The following is a 27,782-nucleotide window of genomic DNA, read 5'->3' as shown; positions in this document are numbered from 1 at the left end:
GAAAATTTAAACCAATAAAAATTTAGGTAAGCAGTAGGTTATTAAAGCATTCTGAACACTTCTGTGGCTGTGTATGTACTTTGTGTCCACACATCTACCTCAGGCCGAAAGAGACAGCAAGCAGTGCCGTGCGTACCATTAGGCTGCACCTACAGGCACGGTCACGTACAGAGGGGCTCCCGGCCACACACCAGCAACACAGTCGTGTCACTTCAGTTACCAATGAATGAATTAGTCACTAAATTCTTAACTAATACAAAAGTTAATGCTAAATCCCAAGATCCTAATTATTCAGCAGTTCATGCATTTGTCTAGCAACACAAAGCATTTACCACCCCCAAAGAATTTCTGCATGTTTTCTTCATTATGGTTTCCAAACTGATGCAAAAGGAGTATGTTGGGAAGAGCACTGTGTGGAGCTGACGCTGCTGGAAGGGTCAGAAACCTGGATCCTGGGATAAGGCCAGGGAATAAACTTGCAGCTTCCTCAAGGGCAGCTCTCTTAGCTCTGGGTGACCTACTAATTTAGGAATAACAGTCTTTTGCTTGGAGGGTGTTTATACAATACACGATGAAAAAATCTGGGGAGCACAATAAAACCACTGCCCTCTCTGACAAGTGGCATCAAGCAGAGCAAAGCAGGTTGACTACCATGGTGGAGGTGGCTTTCAAGTTTAACTTCAATTCTTAGGGGAAGACGCTTACTCACCTCTTTCTGTAGATTAGAAAGCTGAGATGAAAGGCTCTCAATTCTCATACGACTTTCCATCAGTTCTTCCCTGGCACTGTTGACAGTAGAAGTATTCATCTCTGATGAGAGCCTGGCATTCTCGAGCTAAAAGAAGAAGCAAACCATAGTCAGTCTTACCTAGTGAATTAGAACAAACAAAGGAGGAAGCATGATTCATCTCAAAGTATTTCATTTCAAACCTAAGCCCTGCTGGTAACTGGTTGATGAAACAGGAAAAGCATCATAAAGTTGGCTAACGTGGGATGAATGACCTTAAGTCTTTCAATGTATGAACTTTAACAATGCTAACAGACCCGGGTCTTCACTCAGAGTTTACTACTTCAGTATTTCATCCACTATATCTCTAATGTCACAGATAATATTGATAATAAATTGCAGTAGCAATTTAACCATGGTGATGTTAACATCACATATCCCTAACCCACGAAATCTAATATAGAATTTAAAGCAATAAGCAGAAAGCAATACCTTATAGATTATTTCAAACCACCTTTCAGAAGTGAAAAACAGCTCCTCGGGCGGAAACAGTATCCTGATCCTCCAAATGCCCATAACAGGCGGCTCTGCGTGCGTCTCGGACACACTTTTGTGTATGTCGTGTCTTCCTTCTCTGACCCCCTCGGAGGCCAGTCCATGGGACTGACCGACCCTTACTTTAGCTCCTTGCCAGCCCTGCACAATGCCTAGCATGAATACATGTCAGACAACTGGATGTGGAGTTTAAAAGATCTCTCCCTTTCAGCAGCCAATTACCACTTCATAAAATGGATTAAAAGCAACACGAATAGTTTGAGGCCATGCAATGGAAATATTTTTCAACACCTCTATGACTCCAATTTCCTAAGTCTTCCACTAATAATTCTTTTTAATCAAATCATGTAATATTTAACACACTGGCGTAAAATCATTTACTAAGAAAGCCTGTACTCGTTGGTTATTTTATGGATTTTTGCATGGTCTGCCAATATAAGTAAGAAGTTTCTGTAGTATTTTTTAAATGAGTAATAGTGGCAGAAGAAGAAATATGAGACTTTCCATTTGGCCTTTGTTCAAAACAGCCTAAAGTGTGGTGGTCACAACCTATGGACAACAATGACATGGGCTCGGTACAGCCCATGTTGTTCACTAGCGAATGGATGTGTGACGCGATTAGTGCTTATTATCGAAAGAAAAGTATTTTCAGATGGCTTGGGTTTAACTGCGATGACATGACATGAATGATCAATGGGATACAAAGATAAACCCTTACCTCAGATAAAATTAGAATAACCCTACTTGCTTTGAATAATCTCTAGTAACTTTTACTTTGTAAATAACTGCTTTATAAAAATCCATTTTCTATATTCATGGAGACTAGGGGAATGCCTTTAAGAAAACCAGAACAAACCACACATCAAGTCACGTTCCTCCCGTTATTGACTGTGAAATAATGGGAAGAGTTTTAGCGAGTCCACAGAGGGGCTGCTCACTTTGGCGTGGTAAGTCTGCTCCATCTCCTCCTTGTACAGCTTGACCTGGGCGTCGTGTTGCTCTCGCATCTCATGAAGGGCCTGAGCCAGCTTGTACTCATACTCAATCTGGCGCCCAGAATCCACCTCTACCAAGCGAGTTTCATGCTTCCTTCTGGTCTCATTGATCTCCTGAGGGAGGAGAATGACATAAAACCAAGTTACTTAACATGGCTGCATTGGTACAAGTCTGGGTGACGTCAGAGCCGTCTGCAGCTTCACACACCAACTTCTTTGTGTCTGTCCCAGGGCAGGCACGTGAGTAGACACTTCTTAGCCTTCATTTCCAAATGAGATTTCTGACATGGAACTAATGACAGAAATAGTAGCATCTCAAGCCTGGAAATTTTGTTTCTTTTCAGAAAATGGCATAGCTATTTATTTCTCTGAAGGCAAGGAATGGCCTGGAAGACTTATTGAAGTACCATGCAATCGTGGATAACTATGTACACTGCATAGTAACTGTTTTCCTAAATTGTTGTTTTGATGATCCTAAGGATACCTCTGAAAAAAATCCACATGAAAAGTTAAACTTGTCAGGACAACTTCAACTAACAGACTTATGCATGATGAAACGATCTTCTCAGACATACTAAGATGCAACAGCAGGCATAGCAAGCTAAGACTTATTTTAAGAGCTGGTGCTAACGTATATTATCAGTTGATACAGAATCTTATTAACAATATCACTTTACTATCTTAAGTACATATGGCAATTCACTATTAAAGAATAGAAATGTAAGCATAATCCTTCACTTTATATTTTAAAGAACCATTCCAAACTAGAATGACTAGGAACACAAATCCAAGAACAAAATTTCCATTCCAGACTCCAGCTGGGAAAACACAGATTTGACTTTAATGGCAATGATTAAAGAGGCCACAGGAGGGCGATATAACACACTGAAGTTCTTGTTTCTGGATCATCTTACAACATGGGTTTTCCTATACCTTTCCTCATCTTTCTTTTAACAGTTCTTAGCAGAGGAAAATATACTTGACAGAATCAGAAAACCAGGTTCAAATTCCAGTTCTGCTATGAACCTCCCAGGGTTCACATCTGTTTAATGAAGTGAAAAACATGCAAATGAAAGGCTTAGGTCAATACATCTTGAGCACCTACTAGTAATTTTGCTTTTGTCTATCTCCCTTCCTCTTTAATGTTCGTAATAAGAAATTTAGGTACATTTATTGAATAGAATTATATCTTCCAAAAAAAGGTAAATTGTATCTTCCATCTTTAAAATACAAGGAATATTTAAAATTCATTCTCAAAAAAGGCAAAAACCAAACATTGAAAGATGTTAGCCAAACATTCTAAAAGCGTTAAATTACTTTTTACTGATGCATTTTTCACTTATTACTTTATGTAGAATCAGTGACTTATACCCTACTCCTAGGAGTCCACACACAGCACCAAAACTAAGTAGTGATATTTACATGTGGAATTTAAAGAACAAAATAAACAAACAAACAAACTAAACAGAAACAAACTCATAGATGCAGAGAACATTTTGATGGTTGCCAGACGGTAGTAAAAAAGATAAAAGAATTAAAAAGTACAAATTGGTAGTTATAAAATAGTCATGGGGATGTAAAGTACAGCATAGAGAATATAGTCAATAATATTGTAATAAATATGTATAGTGTCAGGTGGGTACTAGACTTAATGGGATGATCACTTTGTAAATTATATAAATATCTAACTACTATACTATGCTGTACACCTGAAACTAATATAATATTGAATGTCAGCTGTAATTTAAAAAATTTAAAAAAACCACAAAAAACTAAGTAGTGCTAAATCATGGACAATTTTAACAAAACAAAACAAAAATGTTAAGTCGACTTAATATGAAAATATCTCCATTTATAAAGCAAAACTATAGTTAAAAATTATATGATAGCATTCACTATAGTTTACAAGGAGCTTTCACACACAACATTCCACTTTGATCCTCAAACCACTTCTTGAAGAAAAAAATGGTAGGTATCGGTGATTCATTTTCAAACAAAAAACCGACTCGAGAATTATCCAAAGTCTGCTTGTCCAATGAGTGCACTTCACCCCAACAATACCTTTTTTTGTTTTAATATTTATTGTTATAAAAATGGTCAGATTTCTATTATTTTTTCTCCCATTAAAAAATTTTTTAACGCATACAATAAGTTTTTATTTTTAAATTGTTAGTCACTCTTTTCAAAATTATATTACTTCCAAAAACATTAACTGCATATTCTCTACCTTGGGTTAATTCCAATCCTCTTCAATTTTGAGGAAATATACATTTCCCCTTCAATTTTATTTATTTACTTTTTTGGCAACAGTTTCTGCATGCCGTCAACTCCCAAGGCTTGACCACAGATGTTAAGGGCTTGTAACCGATTTTAAGTATACACACATAACTATAAAAGCTGTGATAGCCAGAGCCAGCCTGCAGGCCCCTAATGGTTGCTGCCTTCTGAATTCACACCTTTACATAATCCTCTTGCACACTGTGTCATGGTTGGTATGTGTGATGGAGAGTGACGGTGTATCACTTCTGGGATTAGGTTACAGAAGATAATGAATGAGGCTTCTGTCCAGCTCTCGCTCTCTCATCATTCACTCTTGGGAGAAGCCATATTGTAGCAGCCCTATGGAGAAGCCCATGCTGAAATAACACCTCCTGCCAACAGCCTGTGAATGAGGTCGGAGCAGCTCCTCTAGCCCAGGTTGAAAGCCTGACTGTAACTTCATGAGAGACCCTGAAACATAACCATCCAGTTCAGCAGCTCTCAGATTCCTGACCTTCTGAAACTGTGAGACAATTAAAGGTATGTGGTTTTAAGTTGCTCAATTTTGGAGTAATTTGTTAGGCACCAATAGGTAACTAACACAAATGCTTAAACAGGTTGACAGCAATTAACTGCTGTGACCAAGCGTATACAAATGAGATGGAGTGAAATCATATCTGTTTACCAAAACGGCTTCAACTCTTATATGCAGCCTTTTAGAGCAGTACCTTGAATAATTTACCTTCAAAATTTCTCCCATTTTTTTTTTTTTTAACATATAGTTATAACAAAGCCTTTTGGGATCCCTCCATTCCTCAAAAAAGTAAAATTACATATAGTTACCTCCTCATACATGCTTTTACGAAATTCTAAGTCCTCAGTCAGGCTCTGGCAGCGATTCTCCAAATCCACTTTAAGTAAAGTTTCATCTGCTAGCTGTTTTTTGGCAGCAGTTAAGGAGGCTTCCAACTAACATAAGGGGGAAAAAAAGGATGAAAATCATATTAGCAGTCATTTAGTAACAATTTTAATTCATAATTATGGATTGAATCAAATCAAGTACTACAACTTCTGTGTGTATACCCATGTATGAGAGTCCCTCGTTATAACCTTTATCACAAAACTGGGTGTTCAATTGCTGGCCACACCACAGGCAGCCACACCAAAACACTTCTCAAATTTGGTAACTGGCAACAGGGAATGAACAGAGACCTCTGGGTTACATTTCAAAACCCAAACCAACGATTTTAGCTACCGTTGTCATTTTTTCCTGTGCGCCCAGCACCATGATGACACCTTCTCTTTTCCCACCTCACATTTGGCACAATAATGAAATAGGCTTTGAGAGCAAAAAACAGAAAGTGCATAAACACGAGAGACAGGAAGAAGAGCAGCAACAAGGCCTGCATGTTCAGGATACGACTTACGAGGGATGGTGCTTTGCTACCTCAAGACTACCTTTCAGATAAGCCATAAAAAAATCAAATAAATACTTTTTAAAATAGAAAATAAATTTTAAAATCAATCAACCAATTAAAGCAGGTGAGGCAATTAACCTGCCAAATATGTCTCAAGAGCGGAGTTTACCTTACCTGGGCAATCTGATCCTTCAGGTCCTCCAATTCTCCCTCTAAACTTTTTTTGTCACCAAGTGCAGTAGCCAGAGCTGCATCTTTAGAGTTCAGTGCTGCTTCATATTCTCGAAGTTTCATCTGGGCTCCGCTGAGATCGGACTCTTTTTTCGCGTAACTGTAAGACATTTGAAAAAGCGCCAAGACATCAAATGATACGCTGACTTGAAGCCTTCTCCCTCCCTACTTAAGGGAATAAAGGCTGCCATAACCTGCTTAAAATTAGAGGAGCAATTCAGGAGTATTACGTCTAGAGTTTTTGGTGGATAACAACTTTCTCTTTCAATGATTTCCCCTCTCATGATTACTAATGACTCCAGGTCACAGAAGCACATAGGACCAATGTACCAGAATCCTGGTTGTCTCTGAGAGAGAACACATGTCCTCCTTGTTCTTTGAAGAGGCACTACATGTTTCAGTAAGAAGACATTTTTGAAGAAATGAATATTTATTATTTTCAAGTACAATGAATACTACAAACCAAGATGGACAGGAGATATAAATCAAGATATGAGAGTAAATAAATGAAATCAAGTTATTTTATAACTTGATGATGTATCATATAGAAAACTCCCTTGATACTATATAAGAACTAACTTGCAAGTACTTTCCATTCCTTATTTAAGAGGTGATTTAAAGATTTCACTAATTATAAATAAGGGCCTCCCTAATATTTTGGAGAAAAATTAATTATTTCAGTTTATATTATTAACTACCCAAAACTGAGGTCCCAATTGAGGTTTCTTCTTCTTCTAAATATTACTTTTTATTAAATGGAGTTCTATATTATAAAATTAAGCTTCCTTTGGCTATAATATTTTTTCAAATAATTATTAGGTTAGTGCAAAAGTGATTGCTATTTTAAAAGGTTAAAAACAACTGCAAAAACCACAATTACTTTTGCACCAACCTAATCCATTTTAAAGAACAGTATTTTTAATCCAAATAATTCTATTATTATTAATTAGTGACACCAGAAAAGCCTTAATAATATCAAAATTTTCAATTCCTGTTCTTAATTAAAACTGCAATTGCAGAAGAGTATTTCTACTACTAATGTTTGAGAGTAGGCTAAAAGGGGAATTTTTAATTAACAGAAATTTCAAAACTCTGTAATATCAAAATATAATGAAGAAAAATCTGTCCAAAGAATAAACAAATATAATTTAAAGAGAAGGTTTAATAGTATTCATTTCTTACTCATTTTGGTACCATAAAACTACATACATACAATCTCAGCAGTCATTCAAAATAATTTTTTTCTTAAATCCTGTATTTTTAAAAACCACAAGATGGCAGCCTTTCACTGAAGACTTGTTTAGGAAGGGGTAAATCGTTAAAAAAAAAAAAAAAACACCCCCAGTCATTAATTTCTATCAAAAATGCCTCATTGCCACAAGTGCTGGGTCCTAAGGCTGGTAACTCCATAGGACAGAACCAGTGTGTTTGTGAGGAGCTATTATTTTATCCCACTATATAAGTGACCAGAGCAGGGCAGGGATACATACCATATAATACATGATTTTTAAAAACAATTTAGAGTATTACACAGTATTTATAAAAGCTACTGACTCAAAATTATTTAATAATTACAAAACTTCTACTGTTTAATATGTAAGTCTAATATTCAGTCCGCTTATAATGCAGTGCCCATGGCAGAAGAGAACCTGTGCCTCCCAGAAACCAAAACGTCTCACTAAGGGCACTGAATTTAAAACAAACAAACAAAAAAGTCACACCAACTTCACAGGATGTACTGCATGTTCTGTGTGTTTGATTTCACTGATTTAATGGATAGTAATTAATGCATGTACATGGTTCCAGATTCAGAATATTAAACCACAAGTGAAAGATACTCTGTAACATCTGTGGAATACAGGAAATATGAGAAGCCAAAAATTCAGACAGTACACCTAAATGACTAGAATATGGTGATTTCTTCAACAAAAATCAAGACCCAGTAAGACAAGGAGTAGTGGACCAAAGGGGATGAGTAGGGTATGGTATTTATTTGTGGTACCTCAGCCGCCCAGTGGTACCAACTGAAATTTGATATCAAGTTGTTAGTCACTTATCCCACTGTTATTCTGTAAAAATAGACATTTTTCATTATAAATTCATTCTAAAAGCTGTAACTTTCACATCACTGAACCAATTAGGCAGATACAAGTCAGAAGTTGGAAATGTGCTTAAAATTGCAAATAAAAGCTAAACTTACATGCCTTGCTGAAGAGGGAAAAGGGCGAGAGCTGAATACGTGGGCTGTATCTTGCACATACTTAAGTTATACTATCATACAAAACCATACTTGTGCATGTACTCAGCTACCTCAAGAGACTGAGAACTCTGAGGGCACGGGCCATCATGTATTATTTCTTTTATCTTCTACACAGACAACCTATAGATAATGACCGTTTTGGTCATTAGAAAAAAAGCAAAAAAAAGCTTCTGCTTTTTTAATAACCCGTTCTGCTTTTTTTATGCTACGTAAAACATCATGTCTTTTTCTATGGAAAACAGTTAACTGTGACACTGTAATCTCTAGAAGTTGCGTTCTCAGATGTCCTCCCTATCGCCTGCCAATTTCCTAGGCTGAATGGATCATGAAAAAATTCTTAGGATTATACTCATGTCTCCCTCCATCTGATTGTGAACCATGAATCAGTGGGCTCTATATGCCATATGAGCTGCCATACCAAGGCCATGCAGCAGGTTCACATTTTAAACATAATCTTGCCATAGTTGTCTAACTGTATTATGTTTCATTCACTAAATATGATGCAGGAAGTCAAAGTACAGAAAGCTGCAGAACTGACATCCTAAAACATACACACATGAATTAGCTACAGCTCTCACCTCAACAGTGACATATGACAACGTCCGGAACAAAGAACAACTTGGAGAAGAACCCAAAGTTACCAGAAGCTGTCACTTACAGGTCTGGCAGGCAGTTTTCTTTGACTATATTTCCTAACTGGTTGTGTTCAGTGATAGCGATCTGCCTGCCTAAGCTATTCCTACCTCAAGATAAGGAGATCTCCCTGTGTTTTCATTTAAATTCATTAATTGCTAGTATTAGATGTGAATCTAACACTAGAAATATGCACACTGCTGAATGTAAGTCAAAAAACGTACCCATTTACCTACCAGAGGTGTTTGTTTAGAGAAGAACCAAAACTCCAACAGCAGCCAGGAAAAAAGTTTCATCAAATGTAGTTGATACTCTATCCTAATTAAGAATGTCCTCCCTTAAACAAAATTAGCTTTCATTTCAAGTAACTTTGTATTTCACCAGTCATAACAAACAACCAGGCAATAACAAACATGTAGCCATTAAAAATAATCATCAGCTGGAAAGGATACATTTAGATTCCTGTTAACATTCTACAGAGTGACTCAAGAGTAACCTACAGCCTGAGCTGTAACACAGTATGGATGCACTTTCCCAACAGAATCTAGTACCATCAGCCATCTGGGACCCATCCCTACCCTCTCCTGAGGCCTGAAGGACTCACCTAAGTGCCACTTTTTCAATTCCTCCTGACCCGACCACCTCCCACCACCAGCAAGCAATACCACCATGGTACGTACGTCACTGTTCTAATCACCTTGGTTTTTTCAACCGACCAGCTCTTTGGCATTGACTTGTTTTAGGATCATCATCTCAACCCTAACTTGTGCACTGAACTACTTGGCATTGAAATCAGCGTCTGCTTGAACTTTGCTTGGTCTACGCACTACCCTTTCTTTTTGGGTAACTCAAGACTCCCACGCCCTGAGTATCCTTCATTTGTCTAGGTGTACTCAGTTCAGACTAGTCCCACCAGCAAGGATGTGGAAATTAGAAAATGCACCCAATCACAGACTCGCTGGAAAATGAGTGCTCAATGGAACTCCTGGGGGAAATGCATCATTACTAGGTTATTAACTGTAGAACCTTATTTTTAAATAAAATGATACCACATATATAACACAGAAAATCCCTCAAGACCTTCCTGTGTGAAACAAATCAAGAAATAAACTTAGAGGGATAAATACTTAACAACATAATGTAAAACATTATAGAATAGTTAGGCTTTGGCAAATTATCGCCCTACTATTAATTAACATTTTTACCATCAGCTTATATCACACAGGTCAGTTTATATCACAAACGCTCAGCTGAATGAAATGTCTAGTTTGGCCAGTAGTACAACCACAAAAGAAATCCCCGAGTTCAGCCTTTCTAAAACACCCAGAATGTACCTGTGAACAAAGAATCTGTCTTCATTTTCAGGAGAGGATCTATATACATGCTTGAGTTTGGTTTCCCTCTTTTATGTGCCATAATTCACTATTTTCTCAAGTACTCCAGTCCTTGATCTTTGATTTTTATAAACAGAAATGTAGGCACAAAGAGTTACATTAAGTAATTCAAAATAAGAGACCTAAATTATAGATGGTCTATAGTTGGTAGAATTACATACCTAGAAAATGGCACATAGTTTCTAGACGTTAAATGTCATTTCCATGAAATTTACCAAAGATTATTATACCACATAGATAAGAGTGGACAAAGACAAGAATTTGTGTTCAATAAATGCTTGCTAAATGAATAAAATCTGTTGGACATGTGTGTTCTTATGGAAAAATCCACCCAAGGTATAATAATATTGATAGACGTAATATAGACTTTTAAAAGATACACAGTTGAAATAAATAAATTAGACCCCAAAAAGTCAGATAACAGAAACCACTCTGTATAAAACTGTTATTTGGAATCATATTCACAAAACAAGGATTTTTAAATCCCTCAGAACAGACCCACTCTACATGGAAAGCCAGGCCAATGAGGCCCAGCTGTTTGAGCTGAGTTTGATTTACCTTAAAGTTCTTCTGAACAGCTGTCTGGTGGCAGCTGAGCACCACTCAACACTAGTGCAGTTATTCAAGTGACTATAGGATAATCCAGCCTCTGAAGCTGTGCTCAGACCCGGAGTTCAGAATCAACATGCCCTTTATTATCTAGCCACAGTCCAGACTTTTAGAGGAAAAGTAAACTTTATTTTTGAAACTTTATTAAAGATTCTTAACATGCCCAAACAAAAACCTTCTATCCTACAATAATCTACGTGTTTCATAAGGACTCTAACTGCACATTAAACATGTTCCCTCTAACATTCATTCATCAGCTTCAACACTGACCTCAAATTATTTTCCCTTCCAAAGGGAGAAGGAATGTGATCCACAATATTTCTGAGGAACATGAACTTCTCTGCAATTAAGGTAAATGTAATTTAATATACAAACATCTCCAGAAAGTCACACAACCATAATTCTTGTTTAGAAGGGTCTCCTCTGGCATAAGCAAAAGGACTATGATGCTTTTGCAAACTCAAAGCTGCCATGCATAACTTCTGGTGGCGACACACTTAATAAACTGAGCCATCAACAAGTTAGGAACAACCCAATCAGAAACCGGCAAACCCTAATTGAAATCAGATTAAAATTAAGAAATATACAAAATAAAACATGAAGCTGGACCACAGAACCATTTCTTTGACCAAAAAAATTCACTTACCTAAATAGGCACATGAATGGGGAATGGACACTTACCGCTAAAGTCGTAATAAAAAATGACTTATTCTTCACAAAAAAACTATTAGAATGAATGAATTCAGTAAAGTCACAGGACACAAAATCAATACATAAAAATCTGTGGCATTTCTATCAGAAAGAGAAATTAAGACAACAATCCCATTTAACAATTACATCAAAAATAAAATACCTTTGAATAAATCTAACCAAGGATGTGAAAGACCTATGCACTGAAACTATAAGACACTGATAAAATTGAAGATCTAAATAAATGGAAAGATATTCCGTGCTCATGGATTAGAAGAATTTTATTAAAATGTCCATATTACAGATTCAGTACAACCCTTATCAATATTCCAATAGCATATTTCACAGAACTGGAAGAAATAATTCTAAAATTTGTATGGAACCACAAAAGATCCCAAATAGCCAAAGCAATCTTGAGAAAAAACAAAGCTGATGGTATCATGCTCCTTGATTTCAAACTATGCTACCAAGCTATGGTAATCAAAACAGCATGGTATTGGGGGGAAAACAAACATAGACCAATTAAACAGAACTGAGCACCCAGAAAAAAACCCCAAACATATATGGATGTAAATTAGGTCCTAACTAATGCATCCATTAAGTGATATGAAAGAGAGAAGTGTCATGCCACCTTCTTTAACCTTGGGCAACTTTTCTGCTAATCGGTAAGGCCCTTAAAACCTGAAGTTTTTCTGTCTTTCTGTTAGTTCTTTGTCAAGATTGTTTTGGCTATGCTGGGCATCATGCATTTCCATATGCATTTTAGGGTTAGCTTGTCCATTTCTGCAAGGAAGGTAGCCCTGATATTGATAGAGATTGCACTGAGTGTGTAAGTCAATTGGGGGAGAATTCTCTTAATATTAGGTCTTTCAAATTCACAAGCATGAAATCTTTCCACTTATTTAGATATTCAATTTCTTCCAACAATGTTGTGCAGTTTTTTCAGTACATAAGTCTTGCACTTCCTCTGTTCAGTTTATTCCTAAGCATTTCACTTTCTTTGATGCTATTAAAAATGAAGTTTTCTTATTTCATTTTTGGATTGTTCATTGCTCATGTATAGAAATACAACTGAGTTTGTGTATTGCTCTTGTATCCTGTAACCTTGCTGAACTTGTTTATTAGCTCTCCAGAGTTTTTTATTTAGTTCCTTATGATTTTCTATTTATGAGATTATGTCATCTGCATAGAGATAGTTTTCCTTCTTCCTTTTCAATACAAATGTCTTTTATTTCTTTTTCTTGCCTAACTGCCCTGGCTAGAACCTCCCATACGATGTTGAATAAAAGTGAATGTGGGCATCCTTGCCTTATTCACGACCTTGGCGAGAAAGCAGACAGTCTTCACCATTATGTACGATGTTAGCTATAGGTTTTACATAGATGCCCTTTATCAGATAAAAAGGTTCCCCTATTATGTCTCATTTGAATAATTTTACTATGAAAGAGTGATGTACTTTGTCAAATGCTTTTTCTGTATCTATTGAGATGATCACAGGGTTTTGGTACTTCATTCTATTATATGGTGTATTACACTGCCGACTTGGGTAGACGGAAACAATCTTGCACTCCCACGACAAATTCCGCTTGGTGATATACAATTCTTTTACACACTGGTGGGTTTGGTTTGCAAGCATTTTGTTGGGAATTTTTGTGCCACTATTCATCATAAGAGATATTGGTCTGTGAAGTTTTTCTGCAACAGTGTTCCGAAGTCCATTCTCCAGTTTGCTGGGTGTCATAGGGCAATTCATACAGTAGCAGTAACAACTTCCTGGTCCTGAACTATAGCTACACACTATTTTAAGTTCCAGCAGTGGCCCCAGACATGAAAGTTCCCAAAGAAGGCAAATTCTACAGTGCTGTATGCATTGTTCCTGCTCTCCCAGTTCTAATAATTTTTTTCTAAGCACCTATATCCCATATTGTTTTACTTTCTCCTTAGAATATCGAGTGTTTTCCATTTCCTGCACTGACTGATACAAAGACCTAAACAAACAGAATAAAAAATAAACTTGGAACCAACGGACTAGAAAAGAAAATGAAGACTTCTGAAAAAATAAGAGAAACTACTGCATCGATGAAATTTAAACAAGATCAGGACTCTATAAAGAAACAGCAAGAGAATAAAAAGAAGCTATTAGAAATTTAAAATAAGAGCAAAACTAGACGGTAAAATTGAGAACATACAGTAGAGAAGAAAATTCTTAAGAAAACTAGAGGATCGATTTGAGAGGTCCAACATTTAAATAACAGGAGTCAGAATGTAATAAAAGAGGAGTAAATGCCAATAAAATAAGAAAGTCTCCAAGAACTGAAAGGCATGAATTTCCAGACTGAAAAAAATTCCCAAATAACCAGCACAATGAATGAAAAGAGATCCACACCAAGGAACAGCCTTGTGAAATTTCAGAACTGGACCTAAAAGGTCCTAAACTTTTTAATTTTTCACGCATCAGTACTTCTCAGCAAAAATTAAAAGCTAGAAAATTGCAGAACACGCCTTGAATATCATGAATATTGACAACTTAGAACTCTACACCCAAACTATCAATGTTCATGCAATACAACTAGACTAGAAAACACAAGCCTCCAAAAAAGACATTTCTTTAATAAGATAAAACTAAGAAAACCTAGCAATTCTAAATGACTGATGTTTTAACATCTGCTATCGAGTCTATATAATTATACAAAACTAAGTGGGAAAAAATACCATTTTCATAGGCAATCAAAAGGTGGTGTGGTGAAGAAAAACTAATAGTATACTGTTGAGTTCTGCTGGGGATTTACGTTCACACAGTATAAGCATTTCTGCTACAACACAATGTATGTGTTCCTGAAAACACCTGCATTCTGCACATATTAAAAGTAACAGAGCAAACAGGAAAGCCATGGTTGGAACAAACCACCCAAAACCTATGCAGTTTTGGAACCAGAGCAGCAGCAATAACATAAGTGATAATCAGTAGCTCAGGAGATGACTGGACGACCCAGGCAGTTGGGTTAGTGTGGACAGAGCTGCCTCAGCAGATGCTGAACAGAACAGGAACCACGGAGTGGACACGCTGGGTTGCAGGAGTTGCGACAACAAAGATAAAAGTGGAGCTCAGCTACAAGAACAAAGCCGGAGGTGCTCCTTTCTGAGGGAGGAAACCCTGAGCGCGTGCGCCCTCTTTATTTTCTTAACAGTTTAAAAGTGAAGCTGAAGGCTTTCTTTCCCTCTGAACTCTCTCTTGCTATTCTGGCTCCGCTTTACTATTCATATATAAATCAATACAACCTTCAATTATAGTACCATTTCTCTGGTTACCAGTCACATATGAGCTAACTGGTGTTACAGAAGCATTTGCAGAATGCACTGAATTAATACTTTAAATATCAAAAACTGATCTAAACTAAAATGTAATGCATGACGATTGGATAAGGGGAAGAAAAACATGTGTTACGGAGAACAGAATTAAAAACTCAATTCCTTATCTTCCACAGTGCAAAGTCAGTAACGTCCCACGTCATTTAGACATAAATACCAAGGAGCAGTGAATATAGTTGAAGACAGTCGTTTTCACGAGAAGCCTTGGATAACTCTCTTTGCATCCTTAAACTGTGTACACACACATTGCCAGATAGTCATAGGTTTGCTTTTTTCAAGGCTCATATTAAAAAAAAATCTGATAGTGAGAAAAGACTCCCCTAAGAAACGAACAGAATGAAGATCTGTGGAACGGGTGGAGGGAACCGATGATGAGAAAGTCCAGACGAAGGAAACCCCACAGGCAAAGGCCTTGTGTTAAGAGGGAGCATGGTAAATGGGACTGAATAAAGGTCGTCATGGTTAGAGAGGAAAGAGCAAGATGAAGAGTGGTGTGGGTGAAGCTGCAGTCACCCAGGCGTCAGCTCATACAGGGAAGAACTTTTAGGTGGCAAGACCAGTCGGTCCCAGTTTGCCCAGGACAATTTCCATTTATGCCAGCCGTCCCAGCATAATTATCAATCGCTCTCGCTTTCACACAAAAGTATCCTTGTTTGGATGCTAAAATATATATGGTCACCCTACAACTAGGTGACACAGAGGATTTTAGTCTTTATCCCAGGAGCTACCAAAGTGCTTTCAGCAAATGTGATCACTTTTTTAAAGTACGGAATGTTAAAGGGACGAGTGTCCTGGTTCTGTACCCAATGTTTTGTTATATGAGCATCGAGTAAGAATCTACTTTAAACCAACCTTAAAGAATATCGCCTTCCCTTCACAGCCAACATTCTCGTCCAGTGATCTAAGCTCGTGATCTTTCTCCCCGTTCCTTCCGCAGTTCCGGTCAGCGGCTTGGACCGCTGCCTCCACACGCGTTAGGCCCACCTCAGTCCTCAGTCAGTGATGATCTGCCACGCATCACACGCAATGGGTACTTTTCAGGTCTCAGCAAACCGAGACCACGCCAGCATCCCTCAGTACATCTCCCTGTGCCGTGACTCCGCTTTTTCCCTACCTCTGGCTACTACGTATCAACCCTGTTGTGGGTTTTCTTTCCTCTCCCTAGTCCTTATATGTAAATGTTTTCCATGCCTGACTTTGCTCCTCTTCTCTTTTCTCTCTTCCCTCAAATATCACCCATGTTTCGAAAACTGTCTCTCCAATCCAAATCTCTCTTCAGAGCTCCCGAGAAGTACTCCAAATCGCCAGCTGACATCTCTACCTGGAAGTCCCACAAACGCCCCTAATCCTGAGGAGGGTTCTCCCGACCTGGTCCTTCCCTATCGATCGATCTGTTCAGAGCAACACCGTCTCCCCAGCCACCCATGCACACAAGCAGTCACCGAGACCAGTCTCCCTAACCCCCATGCTCATCTCTCTTCAATCTACCTTCTGTCGTTTCCCACTGCCTCCTCCTCAGTGCAGGAGTCGCCTCATTATTAACCAAGTGTCCTTACTAGTGTTTTTACCTCTCCCACAACAGCCAGACTGATCATGTCACTCTTCTGCCTAAAATTCTGAAGGCTCCTCATTACCTAAAAGCCTCCCCCCACTATCTATGTATTTCTGTATTTATACTGACATGCAATATGATTCAAGTTCAAGGACCCATTTGCCATGCAGGACAACACCCTCTTGTAACTGTCCTTTAGACGTCAACTCCTACCTCCCAACACTCAGCTCAGCGCTCACTGCCTCCCCAAGCCCCTGGGATGTCTTTCAAAACTTCGCAAGCTCCTGAGCTGCCTTTGGTGGTAGTTTGTCTCTCCATAGTGCTATGTGGATCCCGCTTTCACAGCACTTATTACATTGTATCAGTGTGTCGCATTTATAGTATCACAATACTGTAGTGTTTGTTTTCTGTCTTCCACACTAGACTTAAGCAACTTGACAACAGGGACTGAGCGTCCCATCTCTCTATTCCCAGCACCTGGCCCCCGGCTGGCATACAGTACCTGTTCCACAAATGTGCGCTTAATAGAAATGAAAAGAACACTTCTGTCATGACTGTTAAAAGATTTACTTAGATTTTAATTTCTTTTAAAGTTATTAAAGCAAGGAGTAAAGTAGGAAAGCAGCTTTTTAAGAAGAAAAAAGAGGTCTCTTTCAGTAATTCATCTTCACCCTTTCCTAATTAGCAACTGAAGTCCTCAGTATTTCAAATAGTGGCTTCAATTACTACACTCTCCTGACAAATTCAAAATTACCACCCTTGGGGCTATGAATTATCAACGTGAAAAACACACATCTAGTTTTTCACCTGAAGAAAAAGGAGTAAAATCTCTGATGAGGAAACGTCCTTGGATCCCCAATTTGGGAACTTCAGTTATACTGGGGTTCATCACTCAACTGATACCTTAAGACTCATTCTCACTATTTGTGCAGGAAATAGATCTACATCAATGATATCAAAGTCTGAAGATCTCTAACGCAGAGGTACCCAAGATGTGGTCATCTGGACAAATGAAAGAACAAACATACAGACTGTGGAGAAAAAAGACTCAGCAGCATATTTTTATAGTGCTTTATCGTTTCACTTTGTACCTTTACTTCCTTGAATCTGGGTATTCCAAAAGATTACCTAGTCTAATCCCCTTAGTTAAATAAACAACTCCAAAAGATATCTTGCTCTACCAAACATCCTTTGAAAGAATGGGAAGGAAGTGTCACAACAGTTTAATTACTTAAGACCTGCTTCCTAGACTCTAACACCAATTCTAGGGGTTTCATCCTACCAGTTCGTTCCTTGAAGATTAAAGTATATTTAACATGAAGTTTCATACCCCTTATATTAAAGCAAGAGTGTTACTGTCAAGTTGCTCCTACCAGAGCAAAATCAAGACACTAAAAAATGAAAGACGAAGTAATACACGGGATAAAGGTTTTTGTTTATCAATTAAGCATCTTACGTACAAAAACTCCCTAAAGCAGATTAGCATTTATTATTTTAGGTTTGAAAACTAAAAAATATGAATGTTAAAACAACCATGCAGATGTTTAGCCTATGTGTATTTCTTAATTCCATTCTATGACCAAAATATGTAGGAAGCCAACAGAGTAAATATACACTAGGTCCAAATATATAGTAAATCCCTACCTGCTTCTTCACTAAGAAATAGAAAAAAAATGAGCTTATCATAATTACATCTCTGTATGCTTTCTAATGTCTTTAAATGGCTCATTTGGATAAAATTCACCCACTATTATAAGACAAATAATTGACAGGCTAGAAAAAGGTCTAAGTTTTTTCATTCCTCCTGAGGTTCATAAAACTAATGCTTATTCCTTATCCCAATTATACAGATAAGGAAATGAAGGTTCAGAGAGGTAAGCGCCTGTCTCAAGTCACCAAAAGTAGGAAGTTTCAACTTCAGATAGTGCTTTCGCTTGATACTACCCTATCTCAGGCTGTTGTGATAGATACTGTCCCAATTATACCTGCTAGTAGCACATTAGCATCTGTATGCATTTTTTTGAATATGAAAACACACAAATCCAAATTTCCCTTTAAAAGTTTACTTACTAATGTATTGACAAACCAAAAATCAAAGGAATGCCGTTTCCCCCGAAGGAGTACAGTATGTAGGCTTGATCCCTCAACCTCAAACCCATCCTCCTCAAAGCAAGGATGCTTGTGGAAGTATTTTCAGGCCCATATATACCATGAAAAAACACAATCAACATTATACTTTATTCTGTTTGGAAGGGAAAAAAAGAAAATTTTTATTTTCATAAAATAAATTATATTTTAAAAAGAAGCACCATTGTTTTTAAAAGGTTATATTCTGCTTAAATAACAAGATTTTTGTACAATATCTCAAATACTAGCTTTAAGAATTGACATCTATTAAGACAAACTGTTTCTTGGGATATCCTTTATAAAAAATGTTTCTTAAGTGAAGAGACAGTAAATTGGCTTGCTCAGCATCTCAACCAATCCTACAACAGCCATTATATTACACACCAGTGAGTCCCATATCACCATTTTCCTAAGTCATTCATAATTCTCAAAAAAGAGAATTATGATTCTCAAAAAAGAGTTAATTTTGCAGCTTTTCAAGCTTTAATGTTTATCATTAACCAAGAGAGGAATAAAAGACAACTTCTAGAATCTGATTAGTCAAGTTAACCTAATAAGCAGTAAATTAACACAAATCCACAATCTCTTATATGCACTTTCAGAGTTCTAAAACTTAAAATTTTCATTAATTCATTTGGTGACAAAACCACCTAAATGGGTGTAAGTCCATTTTTATTTATCTTTCTCCGCCCCTTCCTATGACTATTATTTCCCTGCAGAAATATGTTTCTCAATGAAGTGCTATCCCAGACCCCACAGGGGTGTTGCATACAGTATGTGCACATATAACCTTCTTAAAACTGAATTATTTTTACTTCCAAAACACATCTGGCTATAAGGGTTTTACATAAAAGATTATGGACCTGTATCACTGAAGGAAAAAGAAATGTATGCATCTACAAAATCAGTTACTGAAAGATCGATCAACACACTTAATTTTCTCTTATATCTAGTTTTCCTGCCTATTTTTAATACTGAAATTCAGAAATAAGTCAATCTTTCTTTACTTTTTGTTTAAAGTGTTGACTGACAGCATTCATCATTATTCTTTTAGGAAATTGTTCCCCCAAAAAAACTTCCAATGAAGTATAATTAGACTTGGACTGAACTGGAGTAGCTGTATCTTAGATCTGAGATCTGTTGTTTTCTTGTGGATCCAAAGACCACTTTCATGGAAGCTGTTGTCAAATTCTCTCCAATAGGACCAAGTGTCTCCATGAATTCTTCTGTTTGAGGCATGTTGTGTACTGGGGAACCAAAAAGGGACTAAGTGGTTTTGGAAATCTATGATTCTCTCAAGACTGTTTCCTTAATCTAAATCAACCTAAACGACAGACTAATTAGAAAGACTGGCTCCTAGCAAGTTAAATACGGAAGATTTTTTTTAAGGAAAAAAAAAGACCTAAATGGACCCAAACAGACAGTAAGACATTTTCTTTTCATCTTATAAATTACTTCAAGTATTGCTAAAAATTAACCGATTTCGTAGGTGATAGCTTACACACAGGCATTAGCCTCCCAACTAGACCCTAATAAAATAGCAGTATACAACATAAAATGAATTCATAGCACCAAAGTGAACAGGAAAAGGGATCATTAGCAGACATTTCAACAAATTTCTGGAAATGTAGATAAAAATACATGTCACAGAACATGCACACAGGGGCTAGAGGACAGTGAGGCAGATTTAAAATAGGATTAACTCATGGAAAGAGCTTTGTATGTGGCCCTCCTCAGCACCCCTTAGCTTAACTGCAAGCTCCCCAACAAGATGGCCAACAATACATTAAAAAAAAAAAAAATTACAAGAGAAAACAAGAGACCAAAGGGCTCGACATTCCAACTAGAGAGAACAAAGAAAATGGAACAGAAATAAAGTATGGAATAAAGTAAGTTTTCCAGAGCTAAATACAGAAAGCGTTTAAAAAAAAAGGACCCACATATAACGGCTACGTAGGATGCATGACAGAATATCCATACCTAAATCTATCACCATGCAATTTCATAAAACCAGGATAAAAAATAATTCCGGAAGCTTCCAGAGGTAAAACAAAAGCAATTACCAAAACAAAATAACTGTGACTGGCATTAGACAGACATTAACAATACTGGATCCAAAAAGACAATGGAACAATATAATTTCCAAATTCTGAGGGAAAATGTTAAACCAGTATTCTATACCTAGCCCAACTATCAATCAAGTATGACACAGTTATTTGCAAATACACAGGAGTCAAGAAGTTTACCTCTTGCCATCTTTTCTGAATAAATTACTTAAGGATGTTCTCTAACAAATGAAATAAGAAACCAAGGAAAGGAAAATATGTGACCCAGGAGTAAATTCCTAGGAGTAAATTCCAAGGATGTCAGCTGCATGTCTTAAAGTGCAGAAAGTTTCAGGGAAGAAAGTAGACTTATGTAATAGATGTGATTATGTATCTTTAAAGGTTTAACAGATATGCTAAAGGTAAATATTTCTTTAATCAACAATAATAAAAAATGAAAGGCTATTTAGGGACAAAATTGTATAAAGAAAATCAAGAGTTGAAATATGAAACAAAGTAAAATGGGGTATGTTTTGAGCAACTGATAGCATGTTAGAAAAAACATATATACAGTAGCCCGCCCCCACCATTTCACTTTCCAAGGTTTCAGTTACCCGCAGTCAACCATGGTCCAAAAAATACATTACGTGGAAAATTCCAGAAGGAAACAATAAGATTTAAATTGCAAGCTATTCTGAGTAAATATGATGAAATCTCACACTGTCCCACTCCATTTCACCTGGGATGTAAATCATCCCCTTGTCCAGGGTATCCACTATCCATCTGTTAGTCAGTTCACAGCCCTCTCGGTTATCAGATCGACTGTCAAAGTATTACAGTGCATCTGTTCATGTAACCCTTATACACTTAATAATGGCCCACAAATGCAAGAATAGTGATGCTGGCAATTCAGATATACAAAAGAAAAGCCATAAAGTACTTCCCCTTAATTGAAAAGGTGAAAGTTCTCGACTTAGTAAGAAAAAACATCTTATTTTGAGGTTAAGATCTTAGAGTAAGAATGACTCTTCTGTGAAATTGTGAAGGATAAAGAAATTTGTGTTAGTTTTGATGCTGAACCTCAAACTGCAAAAGTTACAGCCACAGTGCATAATAAGGTAAGATGGAAAAGCTATTAAATTTGTGTGTGAAGGATAGAAAACATTCTGATTTAATGAATGGCAACATGTTGCACCAGAATGCACTGAGACTATTTAAAGACCTCAGCAAGGGATACCTTGAAACGAATGACCACATTCACATAACTTTTTTGTTATTGCTTTCAGGTATACAAAACAACATAATGATTAGACATTTACAGCTCTCACAAAGTGACAACCCCAACAAGTCTACCACCCATCTGACACTGTACATAGCTATTAAAATACCACTGACTATACTTCCTATGCTGTACTTTACATCCTGTGACTATATACATGTATTTTTTAACTACAGTTGACATTCAAAACATAACTTTCATTACAGTATATTGTCAGAACTGTTCTATTTTATTATTAGCTGTTGTTGGTAATCTCTTACTGTGCCTAATTTATAAATTAAACTTTATCGTAGATATGTATATATAGGAAAAATCACAGTATATAGGGTTTGGCACTATCCACAGTTTCAGGCGTCCACTGAGGGGTCTTGGAACATATCCCCCTTGGATAAGGGGGGGCATTACTGTACACCTAATCCTGATAATAGGAATATGCATACAGACTTAAGAAAAAATATATTCCCAGAACACTACTTGACATCTCAGAGATTATTTTCAATTGTCAACCCCTCAGACAGGCCCTCCTTAACCACTCTATCCCTTCACCTGCTTTATTTTTATTCCCCTAGCATCTGTTATTACCCAACATTAAATCACATACATTATTTCATTGATTCTAATACACACATTCTTCACACTTTAATCCTATTCAAATCAGTATGCATTTTACAATCCATACACAGCATATTACAACTACAGTCAGCCATGTAGCAGTCTTGTTACTGGGTGAAAAATCTTCAATGGATACCTTCTAGAAAAATTATAGAAGCACCAGCATCAACATGCCTCAGATTAGATGAAACGCAATATTTATTTGCTTGCTGGGTATTTTCCCTACTGCACTCTCAGAAACACAAGGGCAGTAACATATTTTCTTTTTTAATCTCTGTATCCTCCTTACACAGAACAGTGACTGGCACATAACAGATACTTAATCAGTGTCACATTTTAACATCTCTGAAATTTGGATGGGTCCAACAAGATGAGACCTACATAATGGGCCCTGATTTTTAATTTCTTTTTAGTGGTACGTACACATAACAATGGTTAAGACATACAAACAACGGCATCTAAAATTCAACGAAATTTAATAACAAAAAATTTGAAGATGAAGACAGTAGTGAGTGAATAGACCTATTTCAAACATGACTTCAAGAAACAGAAATACAAGCTTGTTATTTTTGAGTTATGGAACTAAATACTTAGAGACTTTTAGTTTTCCACTATAAACCAGTCTATATTTTTATATGTTTTATTTTTACCAAGTACACATATGTTTTTATGAACCATTTTACAAGTATTTAATAAGGGGGGAGTATAAATTCACACATACAAAACCAGAGATTGAGATGGACATTCACACAGATATAAAGGCATCCAGGGCCAAACAGAGTTAAAGTCAAAATCGATTTTCATCTGGCAAAATTTCATTTGGCAATGGGGATGGAGACCGTGAATTCTGGACTCAAATTTAGCAAATCTCAAAGTGTGACATCAACACTAAGTTGCCTAATGATGACAATTATGCCATTGTGCTCATCAGAAATTTAAGACAGGATCAGCAAAGGTTTGCAAGTTTACCCTTGTGTGCACTGGAATGAAAACTCAGAGCCCCTTAAGTGGAATAATTACAAGCTATCCCCTTGCCACAACACTCAACATTTACACAACACCCTTTCACCTGCCCTGGCCTGTCAGCACAATGACAGACGCAGTGACATGGTCTTTCCATTACCCGAAAGACAATTATTACGGGGGTTCAAAAAGCTGGGGGAGAGACTGCTGCAGTGGGGGTAGGCGGTTCACAGATCGAAGAACCGGTGGCCATGACATGCAAAAACCGGCTTGCGAGTCCCGTGCATAGATGCACCCAAGGGCCCCCGCCTGTCTCCGCAGAAGGACTCCTTCCCCTAGGGTAACCCAACTTGCCCAGGGCCGGCAGTGGCGCGCAGTTCAGTTCCCGCCCATCCCTCTTCTCCCTAGGCTGGTGCAGAACAATCACAAAATGTCACAGGGCCAAAACTAAGCGCGCCAAAGAGAGACCCACCCTCCGGGAGATCAGGATGCTTAAGGCAGGTCCCTCCCCTTCCTCTCTCCGCCCCGCGCAGAGCTCATTCATTCTTGAGGCAAGTCCTGCTTAGTCCGCCATCCCCGCACCGCAAACCCACCAGACGCTTTGTCTCCAGCCCGGCCGGAAACCGGGGCGCGCATTCCAGCGCGCGCCCGGGCGCCACCTCCCCGCACCTGGGGCCCGCGGGGCCTCAGCGCCGGATAACCCTTCTGTATCCCTGGGTCCGATGCCCGAAGCCGGACGCTTCTGCAGCCCCAGGCGCGCGCACATCGCCCGGTCCTGCTGGGTATCCAGGAGTAAGAAATGCGCATCCCAGTCCCACCTTCGGTACAACTCAAGCCCCCTCCATAGCCCCTGCGCCCACTAAGAAACACTAGATTCTTTATCTTTTCCGGATACTGAGACCCTACCCCTTCCGAAGGGCGTGAGCACGCTGGCCCTCGCTCTCGGTCTCCGGGTTCTCCAGGCCGCCGCGGGCTGCGCCCCCAGCCCCTCCAGCGCGCTAACGCGATGGCCAAGCGAGTACTCACTTGAGGAGCAGTTGGTCGTGCTCGGCCTTGAACTTGCCCAGCTCTATCTGCAGCTTGGCGCGCTCGCGGGCCGTATCGTCTAGCGCGCGTCGCGCGTCTGCCAGCTCGGTCTCGTAGAGCGCCTTGAGGCCGGTGAGTTCCCGGCCACGCACCTCCTCACGCTCGGTCACCTGCAGCTGCAGCGCGCTGTTCTCCGTCTCCAGGCTGCGCACCTTGTCGATGTACACCGCCAGCCGATCGTTGAGCTCGCGCAGCTCCTCCTTCTCCTGCAGCCGCGACAGCCGCGTGGGGCTCAGCGGCGTGGAGGGGCCGCCGGCGCGGCTGCCGGTCCGCGGCGGCAGGGGGGTCGCTGTCGCCATGGCGGGCGGCGGGGCGATCGGCGGAGAGAGCAGAGTGGGGAGGTTGCGGGCAGCACAGGGACACGGAGCAGGGAAGGCACAAGCCGGCGATCTGCGATCGCGTAGAGGCCGGCGTGGGGAGAAGCACCTGGGATGGCGGGAGAGGGGTTACAGCACAAAGGGCAAAGGGGTAGGACTACGAATCAATCGTAAAATGCCCTTCGTAAGAAAACGCACGCACACACACACTCACACACTAGGGACGATATGGGGCGAGGATGACCGGGAGAGCCGAGCAGAGTCCGCGCCGCCGCCGATTATCCCGCCTGCAGCACTTTGTTTCCTTTCTGGCGGGGCAGAGGGGCGGGCTGTGGGCGAGCCGCTCGGGGCGGAGGTGGCGCGAGCCCGAGCGTTGCACTACCCAACATGGCGGGGGCCTCCACGTGACCGCCGCCGGCCAATGGGGAACCGGCCGGGCGCATCTGCGGCTCGGGGGCCGGGCCTGTAAATTCAAAATCGAGCCCCTGGGCAACCGTCCGCTAGGCGCGCGGGGCTGGGTGTGCCGGAGGTAGGACTGAGGGCGACGGGGCGGGGCGCCTGGGACTGCTCGCCGGCTGCGTAGGGCCCAGCGCCGGCCGTACCCTCCCACCATCCTGCGGGGACCCCTGGAGGGGCCGGGCCGGCGGGTGGCGGGAAGAAGCCGGGAGCCTGGAGGTTTCCGGGGCGGGTCAGCGCCGCCGCCTACACCCGGCAGTTCAGGGAAATTCAAATCTAAACGTCCTCAACAGCCACACGCCGAACTCGGAGAGGCCAGGGCAACCGCGGGCGTTGTAACCTTATCCCCGCCCCGCCAGAGGGCTCGGAAAGCGGCTCGGAAGCCGGGTGCCGTGGGGTTACGTCATGGGCGCCGGTGTCGGAGATGCGAAACCCACTGCGCGCTGGTTCCAATGCAAGCCTTTATTTTCCCCTCAGATTTAAACGGTGTATCGAAACACCGCCTCCTCGTCAAATTGATGTAGGCATGTCTTGAAGCCTACAGATAAAGACCACAGAAAAACCAGAAGCCCTGACTTTAAATCATTTGCTACCCCTACTGATGGGCGGTCCCTGAGTCGTTTATTTCTTAATACTTTGGGGGTTTATAAAATCCAAAGCACCTCACATGTGATAAGATTAACGTGATTGAGCTGTTAATTGCCATGCTTCACTAAAATCCGATATATCAAATTCTAAACTTGAAAGTTCAAGTGGAAATGAGTGCTGTAAAAAGGGAATCCCCTAAAATGTAACCGACAACTGGTTCTAATAGAATGTCCAGTGTGGGGACAGAGTCCCAGAGAGCAGTTTTCGGCTCTCAGCCTCACGTGCAAAGGTGCTGGCTGGGGCAGTAAGTAGATGGCCATCAACTGTGATTGGATGGCCATCAGCTGTTACCCGTGAGCCATTAGCCACTAACATACCTGCCGAGGCTGTGTTTGGAGGTTGGTTGGTTGGTTGGCAGAGAAGCGGATGGCGGATTGCCGCTGGCAAGTGCGTTTAGCAAGTGGATTACATTGCGGATCGTGTTGAACCCACTTCCTGTGTCTCCAGCAAGACTGGGGTGCAGGAAGACCCTTCGCTGGGGTACTGGCAGATGTTTGCTTTTGTGTCTCAACCTGCCGCAATCGAGAATGTAGTGGTGTGACTCCCCTATCTATGGCTCTTTTGTTCCTTTTTGGCGTCACTATATCCTGCGTTCTTGTGTGGGGAGCCGGAGCTGAGTCCCTGCGTGACAGCCAGTCATCCCTTTGACAAGTTAACTTTTTGACTAATGTTTATTTGGATGTATTATGTGCTTTTCATAGGTTATCCATCCACGCAGCCGCTATGCGGTGTGGGAACTGGATTATTTCCACTTGAAAGGTCATTTTATAAATGAATTTCCTTAAGGCCGCCCCACACACGACAGGACTGCATTTGAACCCAGATGGTTTCAATTGACTCCAGAGTCTCACCCTTAACTACAACTTAGAAGGTCACCTCACAGCCTATTAGGAACGCATCTGTAGAGTAATAACAGGTTAGTTACTTTAATAATGGCAGAAATGAAGACCAGGATTTTAAATATTAATCACGTCCCAGACATAAGAATTAGTGAAGGGCACCGGGCTGTATATCATCCTCTGAATTTCTGAGCACTGTATGAGTAATGAGTGCTCTCCTTATTAATGGTTCTATTTCCTGCCCTGTTATCTCAAAAATAGTCGACTCTTGAACAACAGGAGTTTGAACTGCTCAGGTCTACTTATATGGGGTTTTTTTTTCAGTCAATATACAGTCAGCCCTCCTTGGGTTTTGCATTCGGGGCTTCACTGATGGAAAACAGTATTTTCATTCTGAGGTAGGAATCGTCATTTTAGAATTGGCAAATGCAGAAGGTCGACTTAAAGAATACCCCGATTTTCATTTTCAACTGGGCAGGGTGGCCGCACCTAATCTGGTGGTGTTCTTGGGTCAACTGTACCTCCTTCTTTAACCTCCTTGAGAGTTAAGAGTTGAAAAGCTTCTATTTTGAAGTTGGTGTTAGGAGTTTGTATGTTAAGTATTCAGATAATTTTAATAACTTAAAAGGGTCTGGAAAATCCAAATTACTGAAGATGAGGCCTAAATAAGCTGAATGCTGGGTCCAAGGTGGTAGAATCAGGATTGGACCATAAATTC

At 39.7% G+C, this 27,782-nt stretch overlaps 1 protein-coding gene across 1 annotated transcript in view; it reads right to left on the bottom strand.

Moving 5' to 3' along the window:
- The window catches only part of LMNB1 (lamin B1), a 43,452-nt gene extending 18,002 nt beyond the window's left edge, over positions 1-25,450 (bottom strand). Inside the window, exons 1-6 of the mRNA XM_033110970.1 lie at positions 25,336-25,450; positions 24,745-25,230; positions 6,129-6,285; positions 5,380-5,505; positions 2,221-2,391; positions 710-835 (exon numbers count right to left, since the gene is read on the bottom strand). Coding sequence (XP_032966861.1) covers positions 710-835; positions 2,221-2,391; positions 5,380-5,505; positions 6,129-6,285; positions 24,745-25,103 — 939 coding nt within the window. The 5' untranslated portion in view covers positions 25,104-25,230; positions 25,336-25,450. The remainder of the gene's footprint in view (positions 1-709; positions 836-2,220; positions 2,392-5,379; positions 5,506-6,128; positions 6,286-24,744; positions 25,231-25,335) is intronic.
- Between the last annotated feature and the right edge of the window lie 2,332 nt (positions 25,451-27,782).

The sequence above is a fragment of the Rhinolophus ferrumequinum genome, chromosome 7, assembly GCF_004115265.2.
Source record: "Rhinolophus ferrumequinum isolate MPI-CBG mRhiFer1 chromosome 7, mRhiFer1_v1.p, whole genome shotgun sequence".
In the NCBI taxonomy this organism is placed as follows: domain Eukaryota; kingdom Metazoa; phylum Chordata; class Mammalia; order Chiroptera; family Rhinolophidae; genus Rhinolophus; species Rhinolophus ferrumequinum.
Note: the sequence above shows the minus strand (reverse complement) of the source record. Positions and strands in the feature narration are given on the sequence as shown.